This window comes from Quercus lobata, chromosome 9 (assembly GCF_001633185.2).
Source record: "Quercus lobata isolate SW786 chromosome 9, ValleyOak3.0 Primary Assembly, whole genome shotgun sequence".
NCBI classification, from domain to species: domain Eukaryota; kingdom Viridiplantae; phylum Streptophyta; class Magnoliopsida; order Fagales; family Fagaceae; genus Quercus; species Quercus lobata.
Window position 1 is genome coordinate 42,880,597 of NC_044912.1, and position 18,512 is coordinate 42,899,108.

General features: G+C 35.5%; 1 protein-coding gene across 1 annotated transcript; it reads left to right on the forward strand.

Moving 5' to 3' along the window:
• Window positions 1-348: 348 nt before the first annotated feature.
• Window positions 349-15,384, forward strand: LOC115960671 (receptor-like serine/threonine-protein kinase ALE2). The gene is made up of 9 exons (XM_031079630.1): window positions 349-911; window positions 4,966-5,049; window positions 7,086-7,199; window positions 7,281-7,376; window positions 8,450-8,818; window positions 8,942-9,202; window positions 13,365-13,754; window positions 13,848-14,088; window positions 14,284-15,384. The coding sequence occupies exons 1-9, from the start codon at window positions 854-856 to the stop codon at window positions 14,993-14,995; spliced, it is 2,325 nt and encodes a 774-aa protein (XP_030935490.1). The 5' UTR covers window positions 349-853; the 3' UTR covers window positions 14,996-15,384.
• The last annotated feature ends 3,128 nt before the right edge of the window (window positions 15,385-18,512 follow it).

Sequence of the window (18,512 nt, forward strand, 5' to 3'; positions counted from 1 at the left end):
TATAACATATATAATATGTCTAACAAAGTTATGAGTTATATTATTATCCTGAAGTCTCTTGCGCAAAAAAAGAAAAAGGTGAAAGAATTATTATCATACACAAGAGAGTTTATTAAAAAAATCATTATCATTCACAAGGATCATTGTTTCCATGGTTTTTAGAGTCGACCTTAACACGACACGTATTTTATAAAACATATAAGTATTTTCATAAAATTATCAAAATTAAAAAATTAAAAAAAAAAAAGAAGTAACGGCAAGACCACGCGACAAGCCACGCGCGAAGCAGACAGCCATCATCATCAATTGACAACAAAGCAGTGTTGTATACACCCTGAAGCAAAGCAACACACTGTTACAAGCAATAAATTCTCTCTCTCTCTCTCTCGCTGTGCTACACCATCCAACTCTTCCAACTTCTTCTTCTTCTTCAAGATCTCTCTCTCTCTCTCTCTCTGTGTTTTGTTTGGCCCTTCACTTTCTCTCTCTAGGTCTGTATACTTACATACAAAGCGTAAGTCTAGGTGGGGTTGTGTTTGTACATGGCTCTATGCTAGATCTTCAACCGCATTTGGTGGATCTACATCCACTACAACCCCACCCACCCACATTGTCTTCTTCTCTCTCCTAGGGTTTTTTCTTCTTTCTCTTCATTCTTCTCTGTTAAAAAAAAAAAAAAAAAAAAGCTTTAGCTTTTAGAGCAAAAAAGCGATGCACTCTTTCATGGCCGCACAGCTTCGCCGCCGGCGAGTTCTTCACCGGAAACCTTGCAACTCTTCGAGACTCTCCGGCGAGGCTACTGGGCTTGGTTACTGACCATGGTTTTTGTGGAGTTTTGGTTCCGCCAGAGAAAATGCCAGCTCTGATTCTGATTCTGCTTCCTCTACTCAACTTCGTTTTTTCTTGCTCAGGTTTTTTACCATTATTATTATTTTTTTTTTTTAAAGTTTGCTTCTTCTTCTTTTTTATAATCTTTTTGGGTTTTTTTCGGTGTATTGTCACTGTTTGGTTGCTCAGAAAAGATAGAGAAAAGTTGTGGATACTACTTTTGTTGTGTTGTTTGGTTTTTTTCAATTATTAATAGTGACTAGTGAGTGAGCTCAAGTAAGTCAAAATTGTCTTTATTAGGGTCTACTTAGTGGACTACTTTCTTTTTGTTTTTTTTGTACATTTTCTTTTCTGGGTTGATCTGCTTTGCCCAATTATGAATAGGATATGGTAAAAAAGTAGTATCTTTTTAACGATTTTGTGGGATGCTTTTGTTGATTTTAATAGAAAAACTTGCACTTGGTAAAGCTGTTAAAAGAAACATGTGGCTCTTAAAAGTATACAAGGGTTACATCATATGGTGTTGTCTCTTTTGGGTAGTATTTTTTGAAAGGGTCATATTTGGGGCTGTTGATGTTGAACAAATTGAGAAGGAGCTGGAATGGTAGCTCTGTTTGGCTTACATGAGAACAATTTCCTTCTTGTAGTGTTTACTTTTTAGCTCAAAAGATACCCATATGCTCTGGAAGTGGAAATTTTCATTTCGAATGCAAGGTGTTTGTTACATGTGTCATTGTGGTCTTTGAAGTTTTCAATCCTTATCCAGGTTGATTCTAGCATTTAGGAAGTAGTTGCCTCATAATGTGCTTCTTGCTTTAAGTCATAAAGTCCAAGTTTGTTTCTTATCCCTATTTTCCGGTTGACACGTTGACGTGATCCTTGTTTTTTGCATGTGAATTTGGAAGAATTTGTATAAATAAAGAAGGAAGCTCAATAAAAAGAAAGAGATCATTTATTTGATTGATCTTTAACACCTTGGGGTTTGGAGGCCGGATTCCCTCAAAGAAATCCATCAGTAAATAAATGTTTCCTTCTAAAGATGCCCTCATTAAACCATTCCAAAATGAATAAAACTACTACCTTGTAAATGTCAAGTAGTATCAGGGCTTGGGAATGGACCAGCAAGTGGAGCAGTTGGAGCAAAAAGTTATGTCCCTCATCTTGGGTTAGCAACAAATCATGGAAAAAATCACTGAGCTATTCAAAATGCTAAGCATGTCTCCATCGTATTGTCATACAGAGAAGAAGGAAAGCTTGCAAGCTAATGGGCCAACCATGAAAAGCACAGTGGCAATGGAGGGTCACAAAATGCTGACACTCATTGATCATATGGTTCTAAATTGATTTGAGTTGGATTTTTCCGTTCTAATGGCATGGAAGACGCTACCCGTTGTTGTGTAGGGCTGATATTTTTTCCAAACTTCATGAAATGACCATGTAGCCTTGGCATTGTTTTATGTTGAGGGAGACACACATCCTCCCACTGATCAAGTTTCCAAAAATTGGAATGTGCAGCTGTCTTTAGAATGGTTTGTTGATGTATTTGCAGAGCACAAGGGTCTACCACCTCCTTAGGAACATGATCATAAAATTCCACTTATACCAGGAAATAATCCTGTGTATGTGAAGCTGTATCGATATACTTATTATCAAAATAGTAACTAAAATGCTATCTTCATATGTAATACATCCAACCAACATCCCGTACTTATCTTTGTTCATCTTGGTCAAGAAGCTACTTTGGAGGACTTGGAACAAATGCAACGATAAATCCTGTAGTAGACCCTTGAGGACAAGGATTGACTTCAAGGCAAAAGGAATGTTATGTGTCATTCTTGTCTTTGAAGTTGTCAGTCCTTGTTTGGCTTCGTTCTAGTTTTTAAGAAGTAGTTGCCTCGTACGAAGTCTCTTGTTTAAGTCCTTGAGTCCAAGTTTGTTACTTATCCATGTTTTCTTGTTGACACATTGAAGTGGTCCTTGTTTTAAGCATGTGTATGTTGCAAGCATGTGTATAAATAAAGAAGGAAATTCAATATAAAAGGCATGATTTCCTTGATTGATCTTTTAACACCTTGGTGTTTGGAGGTTGGGTTCCCTCAAATATATCCATCAATTTATATATATATATATATATATATCTTTCCTTCTAAAAATGCTCTCATTAACCCATTCTAAAATAGATAAGGATGCTACTGTGTACGTATCAAGTGGTATCAATGCCTGGGCATGGACCATTGAGTGGAGCAGTTGGAGTAAAAAGTTACCTCTCATCTCTGGTTAGCCGAAAATTATGGAAAGAATCATTGAGCTGTTCACCAAGCTCAACAGGTCTCCATCATATTGTCATACGGAGAAGAAAGAGTTTGCAAAGCTTATGCAAGGGCTAACAATGAAAGGCATGGTGGCAATGGATGGTCACAAAATTACTAACACTCATCCATCATACGCTTCTCAATTTGCTGAGTTGGATTTTCCTTTTTTAATGGCAAGGAAGACCCTACCTCTTGAATGTGTAGTGCTGAAAATTTTTTCCAACTCCATGAAGCGCCCATGGAAGACCATGTGCCCTTGGCATCGCTCTATCTTGACAAAGACACTCTCCTTCCAACTGCTACCAAAGTTTCAACAAACTGGAGCACACAGCAGCCCTTGGAACAAGTTTGATGACATATTTGGAAAGCCTAAGGGTCTAGCACATCCTCAAGCACATGGTCACAACTTTCCATATCAGGAAATGGTCTTGTGTATGTGAAGCCGTATTGATATCCTCATTATAAAGAAAAACACAAACAACCTGAATGTTTAGTGACTACAAATCTTCATATGTAGTCCATCCAACCAAAAACTCATACTTATCTTCAATCATCTTGGTCAAGAAGCTACTTGGAAGGAATTGAAGCAAATGAAACGTAGTGAGCATACGCCTGAGGACAAGGGCCAACTTTAAGAGGGGAGGAATGTTACATGTGTTATTGTTTTCTTTTGAAGTTGTCTATCCTTATCCAAGTCATCTATCCTAGTTTCTAGGAAGTAGTTGCTAACCTCAAGGGATTGGCCTAGTGGTTCCTTAGGCCTCTTGAGATCCATGAGATCCTGAGTCCAAAACCTGTAGCCAACACCTTGGGCCACCCATATGGTTTTCTCCCTATAATTATAAACCTGGGACAATGGTTAAGTGCTTGAAAAGGACACCCTTGTTGAAGTGGTCCTTGTTTTTAGCATGTGAACATTGCAAACATTTGTATACATTAAGGAAGGAAACCCAATAAAAAGGGCATGATTTCCTTGATTGATCTTTAACTCCTTGGTGTTTAAAGGACGGATTCCTGCAATATATATATCCATCAATTCACATTTTTTTTCCCTCTAAAGCTGCTCTCATTAAACCATTCCAAAATAAATAAAGATATACCTTGTATGTATTGGTTTAAGCGAACTGACTTAGTTGCTGATATGAAAAAACATATTTAGGTGTAATATGTAAATGTAGTTGTTTACTTTAACTGAACCAGTAAATGATCTTTGATAGGAGAAACTTGTTAAACATTAATATCCACTATCACATTAGAGCATGAGACTTTCCATAATTATCGTTATCTGATATGTGTAGAATAATTTTCACTTAACATGTGATACTGTTCTGAAACAAAATTTTTATTTAAATAATAAACCTATGTCATGTATCAAAGTTTAAAACTAAATTGGATCTCAGCCTAGATTGATACATGTAGAGTGATATGTGTAGGTACAGGCTTATAAATGGATCAAAATATTTAGGTGAGGCATTTGGAATACAATGTTTTGTTCCGAGTAAGAATTATTAGTTATCTATTCACTACACCCTTTGCCTGGAAATGAGTCATCCAGAACATATTTTGACCGACCACTTGAATAATCTACAAACTATGCTTAGATACATTTATGATGTGATAAAATTCCTTTTATGAAATGAAAAGAAATTTAAAATAATCTATTTTCTAGCAAATGTCAATAAAAGTTTTGTTGTTTATAGATGCTTGACAAGATTAATTTATGATGTGGTGTGATATACAATTTATATGAATTGACTTTCAAGTATGAAAAGCAATAAATTATGGTTCTTGAATAGAAGATTAACACATTTGTTTTATATTTCAGGCCATCCTTTGTTGCACATATTTTTGTCTCCTTCTCTTCTACCAACCCGGCCGTTCTCTATGAAAGAAATCTTAGTGGAACACGGTAAGGGTGCAAATTTTTATAAGTCAATGTAGATAATTTTTTTTCCTTAATCCAAGCCAAGTAACTTGTATGTGAAGTGAATTCTGGATATGATTATGAACCCTTGATAAGCATATTGACATCTATTTGAGGCTTTTGATATTTGATCCTGATAAAACCTGTAACAGTATGTTATTATGGCAGCACTAGTGTCAAATATATTTTGAAATTAGAAAAAAAATTGCCAATTTATCCTGTGCTTTCTGCATCTAATATCAGTATCTCCAATGTGTTATTTTTAAAAGAGAACCATAGCCAGTGTAGTGAAAGGCAAAAGGCAATCTTAAGGCACCAGGGTCTTGTATCGCCTTAGGCAAGGCATGAGGCACCAAAAAAGTGCTTGCCTGTGTGAAACAAGACACTAAATTCTAAAATTCTTATTATACATATAGAACTAAAATAATTGTATCTAGTTCATTGGAATATTATAATGAAGCTTTCATAAATAAAATGAATCAAAATTCAAAAGAGACAAAATAAATCTACCAAATGTGTGGTGCATGAAGAAATTAGGCCCTAATTAAAGAGGACTTAATGTTATTTATCCCAAAAAAAAAATGAAAAGAAGATAAAACAGAAAACAAATACCTAAGTTTAAAAGATTATGTGATTGAATTTCTTATGGTCTATTTCTAAATTGATGAGGAAGGAAAGAGAGAGAGAGGGAGCACTTTGTTTGTGCTGATGCATTGAAGAAGATGTTTATGGTGATACAAGAAAGAGAGCTGAAATTTTATGAAAAAGAATAAAAAGAAAGGGAAAGAGGGCTGCCCAAGCGGTGAGACAGTGAACGAAAAATTAGAGAGAGCTGAATTTTTTTTTTTTTTAAATGAATAAGTGACTTTACAACATTCTTATACCAAGAAAAAGGAGAGCAACTGTCAAAAATAAAATATTATTTGATTAAAAAAAAAAAGATACAGGAAAGTGAGAGAGCTGCCGAAGAGGTGAGACAGAGAAGGGGAGGAAATAAGAGAGCTGAAATTAGGTGGGGGGGGGGGGAACAGAGAGAGCTTAGAGTGGGAAAAAATGATAATAATAATAATAAGAAAGAAAGAAAGAGAAAGGGAGCTGCCCAAGAGTTGACAAAGAGAAAGAAAAAACGAGTGCTGCCTGAGAAGTGAGAGAAGTATAGAATAATGAGAGGGGGGAAAAAAACCCCACATGCCTGACTTGTAGATGTGTTCCCCCCCCCATTCTCTCTCACCTGTTTTGTCTTTAATATGTTTGTGGTGGCTAGCTCAACCCCCACTTTAATAAAATTAAAATAAAGACTGCTGCTTTTGCCAAATTGCAGAATATTTATACATGTGTGTGTGCGTGTAGAATTGTTTTTAGGCGTCGCCTCATGCGCCTTAAACATTGCTTGAGGCACTCGCCCAGGCACTAAAGGTGCGTAGGTATATGTGTGTGTGTGTGTGTATTTGGAATTTGTTTTAGGAATTGCCTCATGCACCTTAAAGGGCACCTAGGTGCTTAGGCATTAGGTGAACATCTCACTAAAGGTGCCTTGCATAGACTCTGAAGGTGAGCACCTCACTAAAGCCTCCTAGCTTCAGAGCTTTTGGAGGTGACCTTAGTGGCAGCTCATCTCACCCGAGCACATAGCTTACTTTGGACCACACTGACTTTAGCTATCAAATCAGGTTATATTGCCCAAGGCCAACATAATACACCAATTAGAAGACATTTCTTGCTCAGTTGCTTATCCTGATACAAAGAAACACTTTATAAGCATTTTTTTTTTCATCTGCTTATCAGCTGTATGCCTTACATATCTCGTTTTGTTAACATCTTTTGAGAACATATAATTCAAATTTGTTTACCCTCTTTCTTTCCTTGAGTGCCTCACTAGTGCATTCAATGTAAAATTTATGTGGCCACTTAATGCAATGCATCATTTAGTAATAGTTTAGATCCATTCCAGCTTTTATTGATAACTGTCTATGAATATCTTCATTTGTGCTCAACATATGATGTTCCTTTACTTCTTGCAGAAAGGTCAATTTCAATGGGTGTGTCATTTGCCGCATCAAAACCACCCAAAACATGGGTGGTTAAGCCTTCTTTGGGACCGTCCACTGCCCCTGCACCTTCTCCACTTTACCAAGGTATTACTGTGCTAATAATTTTAACAGCTTGAGATTACGTTGTTGTTAATAGTTTCCTCTATCTTTACTTATATATGTCAGGTTCTAGCAGTAATCCCTCACCAATACGCGGTCATCATCTTCATCATCAGCATGTTAAACCTGATGCAATTGCTCCATCTCCTTCAAAAAACCATGGTAATATCCATCTGTCAAATTGAATTTGTCTACTTGAGAGTCTGTGTTGCTCACATGCACATTTTTATTATAAAAAAAAAAAAGATACTGAGAAATCTACAATGAAATAGGGCCATACCATTGTTTATAGTGCTTCACAACTTTACAAGTGAGAATGCATACCTAATTTAAGAATCAAGACATTTCAATTTTGAACATGATATGTTCAGTGGTAACTAGGAGAAGTAGATGATTTTTTATACTGATCAATAGTATTAACTTGTGGTATGTGTGACTCTTTTGTGTGCCCAAATGTCTGTAAAGAACCCTTATGCAAAAAGCATAAGTATCAAGATATCAAGAACACTTAAAATATGTATGACATATATTTGACAAGTAACCCATGAATAACCTTGTTTTTAATTTCTTAGTGTCTACTGTCAAAATTTTTGCTTGTTGGTGAGGCAAATATCAATTTTTTTGCCTTGAAATTTGCTAGATTAAAAAGTTACCATCCTAAAAGTTTAAGCAGGCACTCATGCCCTTTCTATTTTTTTTCAGATGTTATAATAGGTTTTTTTTTTTTTTAATTTATAAATTCAAATAAAGCCAGTGCATATTAGGAAAGTCAATCAGTGGCCTTTATCTTTTAAAAGAGGAGCATATTTTGGGTGGAATACAGGATCAACAAAATGGTAGAGAAAAAAGTCTTTAAATGTTGAAGTCAAAGTGTTCTTATGATAAAATAGAAACTATCACTTAACAAAATTTGTAATTGTACCATCACTCTCTCTCTCTCTCTCTCTCTCTCTCTCTTAATGCCTTAAGTGTGTGCATATACTAGGGAAAATGGTTTGATTTTTCTTTTTTTTGCTTGGTAAAGTGACTCACATACCCTATGGAATAGAAATCGTGTAACATTAATGCCTTAAGGCTAAATAAAGTTGGTAGTTTGAAATTTTGAACATTAGTTGAAAGATCAATCATAATATCTTGTTCATCTCAATAGCTACAGTGAAAGTTAAAGGTCTTTTTCTGTTGCTTATTTTGAGTTTTTTAACCACTCATGTACTTGTTAATGGGTTTTTTGGCAGCTTGTGATCAAATTTGTATAGAGCCACTCACTGCAACTCCCATTGGTTCACCTTGTGGTTGTGTGTTTCCCATGAAAGTCAGACTTCTTCTGGATGTAGCCACTTTATCTGTTTTTCCAGTAATGAGGGAGCTAGAGATTGAGATCGCGGAAGGCACCTATTTAGAGCAAAGCCAAGTTAAAATTATGGGTGTTATTGCCGATAGTCAAAATCGGGAAAGTACAGTTGTGGATATTAACTTGGTTCCACTGGGAGAGAAGTTTGATAATACTACTGCAGTACTGACATCTGACAGATTTTGGCATAAGAAAGTGCCTCTAAATACAACTCTTTTCGGTAACTATGAAGTGGTAGACATTAGTTATCCAGGTACCTACCCCGATTACCTTTAAATTTCTAGCGGAAGGGGAAAAAGAACAAAAAGGAGTCCTTTAAGTATCCTTCTTTTTTGTTTTATTATCATGTTTTGGTCACTGAAACAGTTTTCATCAGGGATTCCTTCTTCACCACCTTATGGGAGTTACATTGGCAATGGACCAACAGGAAGTGTTGGAGACCTCCCAATCACAGCAAATTTTATCAACAAGAACCAGCGGATGAACCTCAAAACTATTGCTATAATATCTTTGTCTGCATTTGTGCTCCTATTAGTTTTCATTGGAGCAGTCTCTATCTTTTTGAAGTGGAGGAAGGTTAGAAGACCATCAAATGCTGTTGGTCCAGTATTTACACCCTCTGCAAACAAAAGATCTGGTAAGTTTATGAATTATTATGTAGATGCTTCTACTCAAATGCAATGTCGTCAAATGTTTTTAAACTTTTTATGTTGAACAATGCTCCATCATGACTGTATATGTGTTGGTCCTCCCTAGCTTGAAAAGTTTTGTCCTTTGCAGCCACCATTTATTTTATATTACTGCCTAGTGCCTAATTATTATATATAAATAAAATATCATGAATGTTCTGTCATAATTTGTCACTTTTGGTTGCGCAAAATCTAGTCATGCCTGGTGAATTATTACTCAAAAGTATGGATGTTGGTCTTGTGGCTTGTGGTCATGATTTAATTCCACATTTGCATCATATTTCCTAGATATTCCATTTGTTTTGAGTCATCCTTCTGCTAAAAAATTTGATAATAATGTTCTTATTTTTTTTTTTTGGTTAATAATGTCTGAAGTAAAGAGCAAAACTCTTTCAAACACTAATAATTTACCAGATCAGTAATATGAACTTTGATGTGGTGAGGAGAACTTAGGTCTAGTGTAGTAGAAGGATTTAAGAAGAAAATCCAATAAGAACAAGGCAAAGAAAAAGGATAATAGGATTGAGGTTGGATCTGAATTGCTTTTTCTAAGTAAAGAAATCGTTGCAAAAAATAAAATAAAAAACGAAGCAAAGGGCAGCAACCCAAGTATATGAGATGTTGGAGCAAAGAACAAAAAAAGGAGGGGTAAAAAAAGTCTTCAAAAGCCTGCTATAGAAGAGATAGGAGATGTCAAAGTCCATTCATATAAGGTCTTCAAATGCAAAGCATAATCTCAAGGGAGTTCATGCACTTTGGCACTTTGGCCCCTCAAAGTAACATGCATTCCTTTTTCTCAAAAGACACCACATTCGACACGGAGGACCACTTTCCAAATCCTCCCATTACTTCTCTTGCCAAAGAGCCTCGTACAACATGATAAACCCCCCATCGCATAATAAAGCATTACCTAGAAGACACCAAAGAAGCATAATATCATAAACAACTCCCAAGTCACCGCAAAATGTGGGAAGAGATCAAATCTGAAGTTTCTTGAAGGCTATACAAAAAGTATGCCCACGATTTGAAAAATTCTATGTATAATAGCCTTTAGCAACTCTAGAATTCTAATATTTCATCTTATATATAACAATTAAATCTCTTCTTCTTCACTCTCTTCTGGATTGGAGTGCTGCTTCTAACTCTTTTCCCTGTTCTAATTTATTAGATATGTTAGAGCTTTGTAATTTGAGTGTTTGATGTACTGCTGCTCAAATACACCACCAGTGTACCTGGGTTTTCTTTTCCTTTTTTAGTCAATAAAGTTTTGTTACTTATCAATGAATTAATAAATCTTAACCTACCAACTTCATTAAAAGTCACATGCTAGTCAAATGACCTTTTAAATACTTGAGAGACGTAATAATAAATGAAACATGAAATATAGAAATAAAAGACAATGGACTGATGGGCCTTTCTTGGGGGGGCTTAAATTTTCCTACCAGTTCTCCTTGGGTTGGAGAAAATTCGTCCACAGTTGGGCTTCAATTCTCCACAATTTATCGGAGTCCCAAATAATATTTTCTATCTTTTCATTCTTTGTCTTCTTAAAAGCATCAAGAAATTGTACTTATCAAAAAAAAAAAAACAAAAGCATCAAGAAATTGTACTTATCAAAAAAAAAAAACAAAAGCATCAAGAAATAGCTACTTAGCCTTAATATGCCAATAAGAACTTCTGCATAACAAGGTTTGGGACATTTCTTCAATTTGTAACATGAACAGGTCACATAGAACAAAGTACCATCATCTGACACCATACAACTTTGTTCTAAAATTGGCTTAACCCCATCCGTGTATCTTTTGGAGCTTGTTGAATTGTGTTTAGCAGCTCTTGCTCCATAAATTCTTCCTAAATACAATCAAATCTTGTATCTTTAGCTTTTGGCTTTTTTCAGTGGCTCTCTGTTTGACTGGTCTAGGGCTTGGGGACTCACCTCTAGTGATTCTCTCCCTATGTTCCTTAGCTCTCTCCTGTGTATTTAGTATCTTTTCCTTTCTTTTTCTTTTTTCTCTTTCTTTTCCCTTTGTATTTTTCTCTCTGCCTTATGTTTTTCTGCATAAGGTAGTTTTCTTCAATATATATCTTTTTATTTATCAAAAAAAAAAGATTATCATGATTCAGCATTATGCCAATAGAAAAATTATTAAACATCACATCATTCCAAGTAAAAGTATCCATCTTCACTAAAATTTTTCAATTTTGAATTCCATGAAACAGTACAAGGTTTTTCAAATCATGTGTATGCAAATCTTCCGTGTCCAAAAGAACACTCTTAGGACTTGCATAGAACTCTTGATGTTCATTACTTTAATAAAGTAATTTCTTGAATTTGTATTAAGTACTCACCCCTAAACCATCATATAGAGAATCCCAGTTTGTGGCGCAAATTCTTTCAAAATTTTCATTCTTCAATTCGACTACACACACCAACTGATCTTCCAACCTACCTCATGCCACATGCTCTACCTGGTATCATGAAAGGAGTTTTCGTCTTCTATATCATCATTCTCATCCTCATGACCACTTTCCAATATGTCCAAGGGGTTGTAGTTTCCTTCCACAATCTTCATGTGAGTCTCCCACTGGTTTCCATTGCTGAAAAGAACAGCTAGCAATAAATCTTCAATAATACGCCTCATCTCATTATTTTTTTTCTACTAGCCTTGATTTCCTCTACCCTCAAGATCTCTACCATGGCCAGCCATAGCTTAAAGTTACTACCTTTGACTCGGATATGAATTTTTGGGCTTAGAATTAGGATCTTTTGCACTAATACAACTTGATGTGGTGAGGACTTATGTTTAGCGCAGAAAAGGAAATTCCAGCAATAAGATTAAAAAAAGAGAAGAAAAATAGAGAGAATAAGATTGAAATCGGAACAATTAGATATTAATTTCTAGGCTAGAAGCTCAAGAAATATTCAAATATGAAATTTCATAAAATGGTTAAGGTTACCCGCAACAATTCAAAAAAAATGCTATTTATAATTAGTGACTCGCCAAGAGCCTTGTAGCTCAACTAGCACCATCTAGTGTTTCCAACGGAGATGTTTAGGGTTCAAATCCCTCCATCCCCCCAGTTATCGATTTATCAGGAAAAAAAAAAAAAAGCATTTGGTGACTTTAGAAATCTCACTCTTCATCTTACATATAATTAATTAAATCCTAGCGATCCAACTTCATTAAAAGTCACATGATCTATTAAAATACAGACTAGTGGGCCTTTTTTTTTCTTTGGGCTTAAAATTTCCTACATGAGACTTTCACCACTGATGGATCCCATGAAAAGCACACAAACCATGCTTTGATTCTGAAAACTTTATTTTTAATCTTTTTTTTCACACATACAATGTTGAAAATATTCATTTCTTTGCAAACTGCCCAGTAATTGACAAAAGGGAAGAAATTATGAGTCTCTTTCTTCTGGCCCAAAAAAATGGAAATTGTGCTATCAAAGAGGCAATTCTGTGAAAGGGGGAAGCTAGTCCCATTTGTTTTATTTTATTGTACCTTTTTAAATAATTTTTGCATTATAAGAAAATGCTCTTTCAAACCCTAGTAATGTATCACCACCACCCAGTTGGGGAAATTGGTACCTCCCCAAGGGGTGTGGGTTCAAGCTGATGGGGTCACGGCATCTATATTATGCGAGTGTTTCTAACCTTTTTTTTTTATTTTTATTTTTTATTTTTTAAATCTAGTAATGTATGACATCAGTAAATAGTTCTGGACATTCACTGCTGATGGATGATGAATATCCTGTTAGGTCTAAGTTGTGCCATGTCAAATGCTAGCAAGAGAGCCATGTTACAAAATTTAGTGAAATAAATAAATATTTAATATCAATCACAATACCTTTAATAACTTTGTCATTAAGTCTTGCAGAGTTATCATTTAAAACTGATACTGTATCTTCTTAATACATGCTGGCCAGTCTTTTAAAGCTGGGTTATTAACTTTTGATGTATCACCACACTGGCCAATCATGTAAGATTCCTCTTGCATGAACAATTGAATAATAAGCTGATCAATTTGAGTGTTACCTAATGAGCTGCATCAACACACTTTATTCTTAGTCAAAATAATTAGTCATCCGCATTTAACGCAGGCATAGGGTCTGTATTATCAAGTAGTATTGCAAGCTCAACATCAGTATCCCTCATGTCCACCATGGCTACCTGTGTTCTCTCTGCTAAAACATTTACACTTGCTGAGCTTGAGAAGGCAACAGATAGTTTCAGTTCAAAGAGGATTTTGGGTGAAGGAGGATTTGGACGTGTTTACTGTGGGATTATGGAAGATGAAACTGAAGTTGCAGTTAAATTGCTTACAAGGGATAATCAAAATGGGGACCGTGAATTTATTGCAGAAGTTGAGATGCTAAGTCGATTGCATCACCGTAATCTTGTGAAACTGATTGGTATATGCATTGAAGGGCGGACACGGTGCTTGGTGTATGAGCTTGTTCGCAATGGCAGTGTTGAGTCCCATTTACATGGTATATTTTCTGCATTGCCTTTTATTTTGTTTGTAATTATTTAATGGAATATAAGTTGCAAACTTCCACATTGCCCCTGTATTGGTGTTTTAGGTGTTGACAAGAACAAGGGCCCTCTAGACTGGGATGCACGGATGAAGATTGCCCTTGGAGCAGCAAGAGGATTGGCCTATCTTCATGAAGATTCTAATCCTCGTGTAATACACCGTGATTTCAAGGCTAGTAATATTTTACTAGAAGAGGACTTCACCCCCAAGGTTTCAGATTTCGGGTTGGCCAGGGAAGCAACCGAAGGAAGTCATCATATTTCTACTCGGGTCATGGGAACTTTTGGGTAATCATACTATTTTAAAGTCATAGTCTTACAATTCTAAAAATTCAAGTAGGTTCTTGATTGGACATGCTCTCTCTCTCTCTCTCTCTCTGTGACATACTTTGGATTAAGATGAATTCATTTGTATATATACTACCATATTTCCAGTTAGCAATTCCAAATATTGAAGAACTTTGAATATAATGGGTTTTGCAGTTATGTTGCCCCAGAATATGCAATGACAGGGCATCTACTTGTCAAGAGTGATGTCTACAGTTATGGGGTTGTGCTCCTTGAGCTTCTCACTGGAAGAAAACCTGTGGACATGTGCCAACCTCCAGGACAGGAGAATCTGGTAACTTGGGCACGGCCACTACTGACCAGTAGAGAAGGTTTGGAGCAGTTGGTTGATCCTTCTTTGGCTGGAAGTTATGACTTTGATGACATGGCTAAGGTAGCAGCCATTGCTTCCATGTGTGTTCACCCAGAGGTGACTCACAGACCTTTTATGGGTGAAGTTGTGCAAGCTCTGAAACTAATATACAATGACACAGATGAGACTTGTGGAGATTGCTGTAGTCGAAAGGAGTCTTCTGCTCAAGAATCTGACTTTAAAGGAGACTTTGCCCCTTCTGATAGCAGTTGGTGGAATGCAGGTGGGATCACCCCTCGGTTAACTTATGGGCATGCCTCTTCCTTCATCACAATGGAGAACAGTTCTGGTCCACTTGAAGAGATGGAAAACAGACCGTTTTCAGCTTCAAGTTTGTTTGGGGATGAGATGTCTTTACCGATTAGGCATGGGAACAGATCAGGTCCCTTGAGAACAGTCCGAAGCAAGGCGGCCTTGTATAGATTTACAGGAAGTAGGAGTGAGCATGGGGGCCTCCTTCCAAGGCGTGCTTGGAATGATGGGTATTGGGTATAAGATTTATTTCTTGTGTTTCAAATTGTACAGTTCCAAAGAATCAGAGCTTTTATTGAGAGGATGATTGTAGTTTAGGTATCTGGGATTTGTGCAGTTACCGAGTTTGGAGAGAGAGAGATTGATTGACTTCTAATTTTGGAAATCTTTCATTTGTTAACAAATTACAAGTTGGAGATACAAGTTGAACACTCCCTGTATCATATATGTTATAATATATTTTTGTGGTTCAATCTTCTATTGAATCTTTTGCCATTTACTTCCCATTTGTTAAGCTGGAAATGATCTCCACTGGCAGTTAATGCTTTTCAAATAAATTTTTTTACTGAGATCATGTTTCTGCGTTTATCTACTTAAGATATTTCCAAATTTGAAGATCTGTTTTTCATTGAGACTGAAGTGGAGGATATTTTTTTGTGTTATGCTTGTATTATCTTGAAATTTTCAAGTTGTCTTGATTAGTTAAATGTCTAATACATAAAGTAAGAATTCAAATCTTTTGTCTCTCTCTTTTCTACTTTGTGCTCCACCAATCAAAATTTACCATATGTCAGCTATTTAATTTATTCATCCTTTAATGCCTTTTCATTGTCACTAACCTAAAATAACAATAAAAAATTTCCACACATCTCACCACCACCACTGACTTCTACCTGCAATAGTCACTACACTACCAATGCCAATCACTGCCATACCGCTGCGCCACCAACCTCTTCACCAGCCCCACAACCTCAAAATGACCCGCCCAAATCATTTTTCAAACTTATATTTTGAGCTAAAATGTTGTTGAAAGAAATGGGTTTTGTTTTAATTTGAGAATGTCCGAATGAGTTAGGACTTGGATAAACTTATATTTTTTTGTTAAATCTCCCGATCATGTACCTGTACTATACTGATATGAGTGCTTATGCCCAAAATACCACAGCAAGCTCTACTAGAGAGGCCAAACTAGATCTCTCTCTCTCTCTCTCTCTCCTAGTTTATCTTTGTTTAATTTACTTGGATTTGTTCGTTCCAATTCCATCATAGCTTAGGGAATTTTTAAATAAAAAAACGATTTCTTAAAATGACTGGTATTAGTTTTTCAAGGTTGTGTGGTGGTGACCAAATTTGTGGCAGCCGCGTTGTTGGTGCCAGTACTGGTGCTGGTGGAGCTCAGTGGTGGTACTGGGATGTGTGGAATTTTTATTTTTATTTTAGGTAAGTGAAATATGATAAAGGCATTAAACAAGGAATAATTTAAGTAAGTGAACAAATGGCAGATTTTAATTAGTAGAGTATAAAGTGATGTAAAGACAATAAGAGAGAAGATTTGGACTCATAAATATGGACTATATTTACTGTATCATCACCTAAACTGGTACAAAAATAGGACTGAAACATATTGCTTTGGATACCAAATGTACATACTGATACCTAGATTGGTACAAAAATAGGGCTAAAACATATTGCTTTGGATACTAGACTCTACTGGATCGTTTCAGCCATATTTTGAATTTTGGCTAGTAATTCAAAACCAAGTCAGTACAAAATTGAGGGTAATAACACAAGTGTCATGTGTTCTATTTTGTATCCTGGTCCTCATTGTTCTTGACTTGGCCATGTACTTGCTGACATCCAAGCGCTTCTTGCCAATCTCCATTGGTTCTCAGTCTATAGTATTTGCCATGATGTCAATTCTATGGCTCATGCTTTAGCCCGTTATGTTAAACATATTTCTTCTTATATTTTTTGAATAGAGGACTCTCCTCCCTCTCTATTATGGAGACTTTGTATTTCAATTTGGCTCATTTACGGTTATAAATGATAATTTGGTTAGGTTTCAGAGAAAGAGAAAAAAAAAAAAAAAAAACCCAATTCAGTACAAAACTGAGATTGCTAAATGCGGAGAGTAACTTTTTCTTCTTGCACGGCACCGGCAACTCATGAACCCATTTATTTTCTTTCTTTTTTTTATTGTATTTGTCTTTTCCTCTTCTCTCAGTTTGACCCCAAGTGTAGTTTACTCTTTTTACCCTTGTCCTAATCCTACCTAACATTACTCCCCAACTGATGACAAACGGGCTTTAATGTGTGTGTGTGTATATATATATAGGCTTTAATGTGTGTGTACTTTAATGTGTGTGTGTATATATATATATATATATATGCTTTAATGTGTGTGTATATATATATATATATATATATTTGTGTGTGTGTTTTTTTTTGGGAGGGGGGGGGGGGGGTGGTTTGACACATGCGAAGTTCAACCAAATTTCGAATTTTATCACATGAGAAAGAAAGTATATATAAGAATAACAAAATCTTACGATATTTTCACAATATCATTTGTTTTAAGTTGGGGTGAGTTTCGTATTATCATTTTATTTTATTTTAACTTATAGTGAGCTAACACTTCAATTTGTTTTGAAAATATTGTGAGATTTTGTTCTGGATATAAAAGAACTCTTAGTAAAATGTAGTTGTATAAGATGTCTAGTCATATAAGGTGTCTAGCATGTAGTGTTGTTCTAGAGTTGATACGTTGTTTTTTTTTTTTTTCTTACCAACTATTAAAAATTTTAAATATAATAGGGGTAAGAGAAGAAAGTAAATTTATACAAAATACATTTTTTATCTTCTCATTTTTTATTCTCAACTAAACAAAAAGGGCTACCCTTCTCTCCACTTTTCTATCATTTTCAAAAAAGAAAAGAAAAAGAATCAACGTGGAACAGAGGAGGTGGGCAAATCAACAAACTCTCATCTAAGCTCCTCTTTCTCCCTTATTTCTCTCCATATCGAGGGAGACTCCTAAATCACCCCTAATGGTGGGTCCAAGGAGAAAACTCGTGAGCCACCACCGAAATTTCTATCATTTTCCCCCTCAACCAAACACCCTCTTTTATTATTTTCTCCTCACTTTTCTTTCCCTCATTTTCCATCCCCGAATTTTTGCCCCAACCAAGCGCACTCTAGACTAGGTCAATTAAACTATCACCCTATGAGAGAAAGGCACCAAAATTTTAGTGAGATAGTTAATTTTATTTATTAAAAAAAAATTATAGATAGATGGTTTGTTCAATTTCTCACCACAATAAAGTTCTCAATTTTTTAGCTTAATAAAAATGTCTAATTGAAATTCTAACATGTTCTAGAAAAATTGTTGTGTCAAATCATCATTGATGATTAATTTTTCATAACAATTTAAGGCTTCAATTTTTTTTTTTTTGGTAAACAAATCTTATAGACAGTAGATTATCAATTTTAGTCATCCATGATATCATGATATTGGAAAATGTTTGCTGCCCAAGTCAAGTCAAGTCAAAAAAATAGCTGGAGAGTGTGAAAGGAAGGATTTGAAACTTTGAATCTAAGTATTGAACAACCTTGTCCCCAATAAATCAAAGGAGTGTGAAAAGGAAACATTTTAGAAACGTCATCCTTTAAACAAACAAGAAAAGGGGGTTCCTTTTCCAAAAAGTGTATTGTGCCCTTTGAAATTCAAGACAATTTAGTTATTTTTGGGTTCCACTAGTTC